The 7,568-nt window shown below is 26.9% G+C and overlaps 1 protein-coding gene across 1 annotated transcript; it reads left to right on the top strand.

Annotated features, from left to right (window-relative positions):
• Nucleotides 1-631: 631 nt before the first annotated feature.
• On the top strand, nucleotides 632-937 carry OCT59_002739 (uncharacterized protein; the record flags this gene model as incomplete). The annotated part of the gene is made up of 1 exon (XM_025323676.2): nucleotides 632-937. The coding sequence occupies one exon, from the start codon at nucleotides 632-634 to the stop codon at nucleotides 935-937; it is 306 nt and encodes a 101-aa protein (XP_025165648.2).
• Nucleotides 938-7,568: the final 6,631 nt, after the last annotated feature.

Consider the following 7,568-nt stretch of genomic DNA (forward strand, 5'->3'; position numbering starts at 1 on the left):
AACTGTTTCAAATAATGTTGATATTATAAATTTTTATGGATTTACAGAAGATCCAAATATTTCAAAATATATGGTAGTAATGGATTACGCAAATAAAGGTAATTTAAGAGAAAATTTAACAAGAATAGTTAGAAATAATTGGAAACAAAAATTATATATGTTGCACGAAATTATTTGTGGACTTAGAATGATACATAGAGCAAATCTTATTCATTGTGATTTTCATGATGGTAATATTTTAAATCATGGTGATGATAAAATTTATATTAGTGATTTAGGATTATGCCAACCTGTAAAATCATTTTTGAAAAAGTATGATATTTATGGTGTAATGCCATTTATGGCTCCTGAAGTTTTAAGAGGCAAATCTTATACTCCAGCTAGTGATATATATAGTTTTTCTATGATTATGTGGGAATTTACATCTGGGGTACCACCATTTAATGATAGAGTACATGATATTCAACTTAGTTTAAGTATTTGTGAAGGTGAACGCCCTGAAATTATTGAAAATACTCCACAATGTTATGTGGATTTGATGAAAAAATGTTGGGATGAAGATCCATTAAAAAGGCCATCTTCTGAAGAAGTTCGCATTATTATTAATAAATGGATTTTTAAACCTGAAAGAATGAAAATTAAAGATATTAATGAAGAATTAAAATGCAATATTATGGAATTTATAAATGCACCAATTAGGCATAACAATAATCTTGCTACTGAATCTCATCCACAGGCATATTATACAAGTCGTTTACTTAATTTTACTAGTAAACAATTGAATGAAATTCTTGAAAGTAGAGATTTACAAAGTCAATCTACTACTAGTGGAAAAGTGAATGTAATTCTTGAAAGTGAAGATTCACAAGCTTATTATAAAAGTAATTCTATAACTGAAGATTTGAATGATTGTATAATTAAAGATACGAATAATTAGGTATGTGATGTTGTATATACAGAAATGTTAATTTTGCAGATTATTTATGTAATTATTTAGATATTAAAACAAATGAAATTAACTAATTATTAAAAAATTTATAGTTTTTCAAGTAATATTTGATATGATGTATTTTATTCTTTTTAGATCTATTTAAACACTAAGACTAGAGTAGTAATTATTTTACAAATTTCTTAGTTTGTAATTTAAATAAATCTTTTTTTTATAACTTTTCAAAATAATAATGCAAATATATAAAACTATTTTCCAATGTATAAAATTAAAATAAATAATGTAAAATTTTTATATTTATTTCATATTAAAATAGCATATGAGCTGATTTGTCTACTCTAGAGGTAGGGTCCGGTCATCCGTTCAATCCGTTATTTCATCCGATCACGTGATGTAGATCACGGGTATGTAGATCATTTCCTTTTTAGGCGATACCCGTTCCACAAAAAATATTTTTCTAAAAATCGATCTTACCGATTTTGGAAATTAGTGTAACATTCGACCTAAAAAAGGAAATGATCGACACAAATCACGTGATTTGACCGGATGACCGGATTTACGTTTTTCACCGGAGCCTACCTCTAGTTTACTCTGCATTAAAAAGAGTTATTGATTGATTTTCACAATTTTTGTTACTCAAAATTGTTTTGTAATACCAAAAAATCATCTGATTGATGATCACTTGACTAAATAATAAGTTAAACAAAAATTTACATTTGTGAAACTTAAATTATTAAATGTAAAAGAGCTGTGAAAAACCCCATTTCACTAATAAAAAACCCATTTCTCATATATATGGAATTTTTAACATATATTATTAAAAAGTAAGTATATTTTAATAAAATATAAAGTAAAATAAAAATTTATATACAGTCGTCCCCCTCTATAGTCACACCTCTTGGGACCACACAATGCTGTGACTATAGAGAGGTGTGCTTATATGAGACTTTTACAATATAATCACATATATATAAAATTTTTGTATTAGCATGACTATAAATTTTTTTTTTATTTGTTATTTTTATATAATAATCTTAAATATAATTATATAACATGATAAAAATAAAGCACGTTGCCTTCTAATATGTATATCAAATCTGATTTTATTATTTTACGCTATTATAACTATTATAACTATTATAACTAATAAAAGTATTACATCTCACAATTATTAAAAATTATATTAATGTTATTTACCTATCAAAAAAACCATCAAGTGTACTTTGCTTTTTTGCATTGATCTCTCTAACTCTAATTACTCATAAGTATTTTCTAAAAATACGCAAATCACCAATATTAAACTCAGAATCTTCTTGTTGTTCAAAATAATTAACAAAAGTTTCCAACCCATTAATTGCTTTTTTCACTGATATCAGAGGAATTTCTTCATTTTCGTCATCATCTTCACTTTCTTTTACTTGATTTTCTTCATTTCGCACAATATCAATAATTTGCTCTTCAGTAAGGTGCTCTTAAGTTGGAATTTCACGATCAAGCAACTGAAAATATTCCAATACATCAGCAGTTTCTTCCAGCAAATTAATAAGAAGATTTTCAAGTTCATCATCATCTAAATCTTCTTCATCCATATTATCATCATCACAAGATGGAAGTATACCTGTTTTGATCCAACAATTTTGAATTGTTGTTGGAGTGACATTATTCCATGATTCAGCAATATAATCAATTGCCTCCTTAATGTTTAACTTATTTCTAAATAAAATAATAAACTAATAACATTAATAGAAAAATAATGTTAATTTTTTTAACTTAACATGATCAACTCCAGAATCAAACTGCCGAATTAAATGTTTACAAAATTCTTGTTTATATTTAGCTTTAAAACTATGGATAATACCTGCATCCATAGGTTGGAGATGAGCGGTTATATTTGGTGGAAGATAAACAAGCTCAATATTAGTAAGATCAACAGCAGGTTTTTCTTTTTTCTTTTGTTTTTTAGATTCATGTTCATCATCAGATTCTGAAATTTCTTCATCATCCATATCATCATTTTTTTTAAATCTTTTTGGATTAAAGTGGGATCCTGCATTATCAATAAGAAGTAAAACTCTTCTATCCATTGTGCGAAAGTAAAAGTCAAGGTGTTTAAGCCATTCAATGAAAATATCAGATCTCATCCATGCTTTTGAATTGGCTCAATAAATGACTGGAAGAGTTGACTTGTTGAGATTTTTAAAACATTGGGGATTTAATGATTTTCCAATTACCAAAGGACGAATTTTATGAGATCCTGTAACATTAGCACAAAATAAAACAGAAACTCAGCTTTTTCCTACAGAAAATAATTATTTTGTCAAAAAGTGATTACAGAAAAATAAAAAACATTTAAAGAGTTATTTTAATGAAAAATTATTACAATAAAAATTACCATTTTACGCCCTGCAACTGCACCAGTACTCAATGTTTGGTTTGGCTCCATTCGGAAAAAAAGCCCAGTTTCATCTGCATTATAAATATCTTTTTTGTCATACTTAGCTAAAAGTGCACGAAGACGTACATGTTCTTCTGGAAGAGTTTCTATAGGGGCACTATTAGCCTCACCTGAAAACTTAACTCTTTGAAGTCCATTCCATTTTTTGAATCTGTACACCCAACCATTAGTAAATTTTATTTGATTTTCTCCAATATTTAACATTTGTGCAAGTTCTATTCCTTTTTGTTGTAAAATCATATCAGTTAAAGGAAGTCCAGCGGTCACTGCTTGTGCTGTCCAAATTTGCAAGGCTTTATCAAGTTCTGGATACTGAACTGAGCAATGATGAAATGTACATGCAGTCTGCGAAGTTGAAAGAACTGCCATCCACTTTTCACGATTTTGCCATATTTTTGATACAGTTGATCTATCAATGTTTAATTCATTATATTTTGTATTAAAGTAAAGTGCAACTTCTTCCTGTTTCACATTACTATTTGCCATTATATATTCACATATTTCTTTTTTTATTTCATTACTAATGGCAGAACGAATTCTCCTTGCTTTTTGTAAACGTATAGGTGGCATTATATTAGATATAAAAAAAAGTGAAAAAGATAGTTTTTGTAAAAGGATGAATTTATGTAATGAAAAAAGTTTGAAATCGAAAAATAACACATTTTCAAATAAAAATTGTAAAGAAAAAGTTCAAAACATGTGGTGATTATCAACTTAAAAGGAAAATTCATTTTATGCACAAAACGTGCAATATATTGTCTGAATACATTGTTAATCACGTGATATGACTATATAAGGGGAAATTTTCATATGTTAATTATTATATCGGGACTAACTATTAGTGTGATAGTGACTATAATCGATTTGTGACTACAAAAGGGGCATTTTAATATTTAAAAAAACGGGACTTGACAATGATATGACTAAATAGGGGGTGTTCTTATATAGGGGGTGACTATAGAGGGGACAACTGTAGTTTTAGCAGCTATAAATGTTTATAAAAATATAATAAAAATATCATATAAAAGATGGTATCATAATAAATATTTTCAAACAATAAAAATAATTATTTTATGTCAGAGTTTGTATTACCATCTTTAAACGCAAATATATCAAGATTCACTGATCTGTTTTCTATAATATTAGGCTCGTTGGAAAGCCCTTATTCTGGACTTTATAGGCGAAAAGAGCTCGCTGATTGAATCATTAGATCCGGAGATATTTACGTTTAAAGTTGAAATACGAACTTTTTAACATGCTTAAATGCAAATATCTTGGGATTCACTGATCCATATTTTATAAATTTAGGCTCTTTGGAAAGCCTTTGATCTGGTCTATATGAACGAAAAAAGAGCTTGCCAATTGGATTACTGGATCTGGTGATATTTACGTTTTAAGTTGAGATACAAATTTTTAACATATATAGTAAGTGCTAAGAATTATATTAATTTAAAAGAAATATTTACCAAATTATAGTATAATAACATTAAATAAAAATTTTTTAATACTTATTTCCAATTTACTGTATATTATATAGTATTTTGTATAATAAAAATGTAATAAAATTAATATTTTAATTAAAGGTAAACAAATCAGCCCATATAAATTAAAATTTCATTAATAAATAACTAGAAAAACAGAAACCATTGAGGGTAATACGCTTTAATAGTAATAATGATTTTTTTTATTTATTTAACAGTAATAGTTAGTGAATACAAATTTTATAAACATATCAAAAATGAAAAGTAAAATAAAAAAAATGAACTAAACTATCAGAAGAATCTACTTTGATGGTGGGGCAATTAAACATGAAACTATTAAAGATATAACCAAATAATTAACCCACTAACTCCCATACACTAGCCGAAACTTGGTAAGTTGAAGCCTGCCCTGCAGAAAAAAGTAAAATTGACCTTATAAAATTATATAAATCAAACTACTAAAATCTACGATGGTGCTACGAAGTAAGATTAGTATAAAATTCTATTATATTTTTACCAAAATAAATGTAATTCCTAACACTATCTAAAGAATCATAATGAATAATAATATTATTACTACTATTATTATTAGGTAATGAACGAACGCTTTTGAATTCTAATTTTTTCTTTTTAGTTATTCCCAACGAAGTTCAAATTCCTTCAAATGCGAACATCTTGGAATCCAAACATTTTCAAATATTTCATTAAAAATAAACTGCCTCATTTGAATCAAAACATCAACAACATTTTTCTTTATAGTCCAAGAATTTAACAATTCTGAAAGTGACATAGGTATAATTCCTTTAATAAGATCAATAAAAGTAAACACATTAGGATCATAAGATATATCCCATATATCAAGCGCCATAAGAGCATTGAAATCTTGTATATTATCATTATATTCTAATATCCAAGTCAAGAGATGATTAATTGTCTTATCTCTAATATTCTTAATAATATCATAATGACCACTACACATCCATACGTGATTAAAGGTTTCATCATATAATCCACATATAGGGTACATCCATCCATCATATAAATTAAGCAATAATTTTTTCATCTGTTCAATTGTAGGAATTTCTTTAATCAATAAATGAACTTTTTGAGCTTTCATTTTAGAAGAAGAAATAGAAGTTTCATTGTTACTTATATCACAATTTAAACAACTAAATGTAGATGTCCAATCAACTACTAATTGGCGATATTTAGAATTTCTGTTCAAATTAATAAATTTCTCCAACCCTTTGTAGTTGCAAATATTTTTCAAAAATGAGCACAGCTTATTTTTAATAATAATCCCATTCCAACAAGGAAGAACTTTTATCATACTAGCATCACATCAAAAAATAATATAATGATCCTGATAAAGATGTGCATTTTTTGCTAAATTATCTATATAATTATTACCCATATTATCGCCATGAGCAATAACCTTAAATATTTCAACGTGCAAGTTTAATGTTATTATAATTCTACGTAAAATAGCTCATAAGAAATTATTATTAGCTTTAAAGTATTCACGTGAGGTTTGAGAAAACCTTGATTTCTTTAACTTTTCAAATTGAGTAATCACGTTAAGCGAATCTGTATTAATTCTAACTTTACTATTTTTTGGAACAACGCTTAATGCTAAAAGAACAGCTAATAATTCTCCTCTATACGCAGAAGGCCATTTATCAATAGCAGAATAAAATTTGATATCTAATTTAAGCAAAAGCGCAACTAATACTACATTGTTCAGTTCCTAAATCTATTAATGATTCATCAGTATAAAATTTAAAAATATAGTAATTATTATTATCAAAAGGAGCTAATGTTTGTTGTATTGTTAGCAAGTTATTTCTTGAAATATAAGAATCTAACAAATCCAAAATTATATTATCTTGTAATTGTGAAGAAACCACATGATTTTGCGTTAATGCTTATTGTATAATATCATATTTCTTTTTTGTAAAGTCAAAAATATCAAAGATATTAAATTTTATTAAATTTGTAGGTTGAACAGACGCAAATTGAGATTCAGTTAACAATGGTACTAAATATTCCCAGTCAGCAGAAAAAGTACAAGGTGAACGTGTTGATAGAGCTGCATTAGCAGCACATCCATATTCCATACATTGATATATATAAGTATGTGTGTCAGTGCATAGAGACATATTAACATGAAAATATTTAATAACAAGTCGTTGTACTTCATCTATTCCTTGAATTTTTCCAAAAACTACCGAATTAAATTGAGGATTATAAAATGCTATTAATGATCTATTTTTTTTATCAATATGATATGACTGAGCCTCTTCCATATTGTTAAAATAAGCATCAAATAATTGTATTATATTACAGTTCAAATGAATACTATCTGAAGTAATTAAATTTCTAATATCTGTATACCATTTGGCTTCTTTTTCGTTGTAAAGAAAGCCTTAATAAGTATTTCTTTCCATAATAATAAATGAGATTTGTCACCTGAAATAATTTGGTCCAAAAATAAAATGTTTTTTTCATGAAGTCTCTCCCTATGTTTAAAATAATATGCATTATCTACAACATCTTCTAAAGGAAGTTCTTTAGTGAGTGAAATATCTTGCAGCTAAGGATGGGTCTGCAAATGATTTTCAAATTCTGCAATATTGCAGATTTTGGAGTTGAATTGCAGTTAGTAGCCCGCAATTCCGCAATT

This window comes from Rhizophagus irregularis, chromosome 11 (genome assembly GCF_026210795.1).
Source record: "Rhizophagus irregularis chromosome 11, complete sequence".
Taxonomy (NCBI): Eukaryota; Fungi; Glomeromycota; class Glomeromycetes; order Glomerales; family Glomeraceae; genus Rhizophagus; species Rhizophagus irregularis.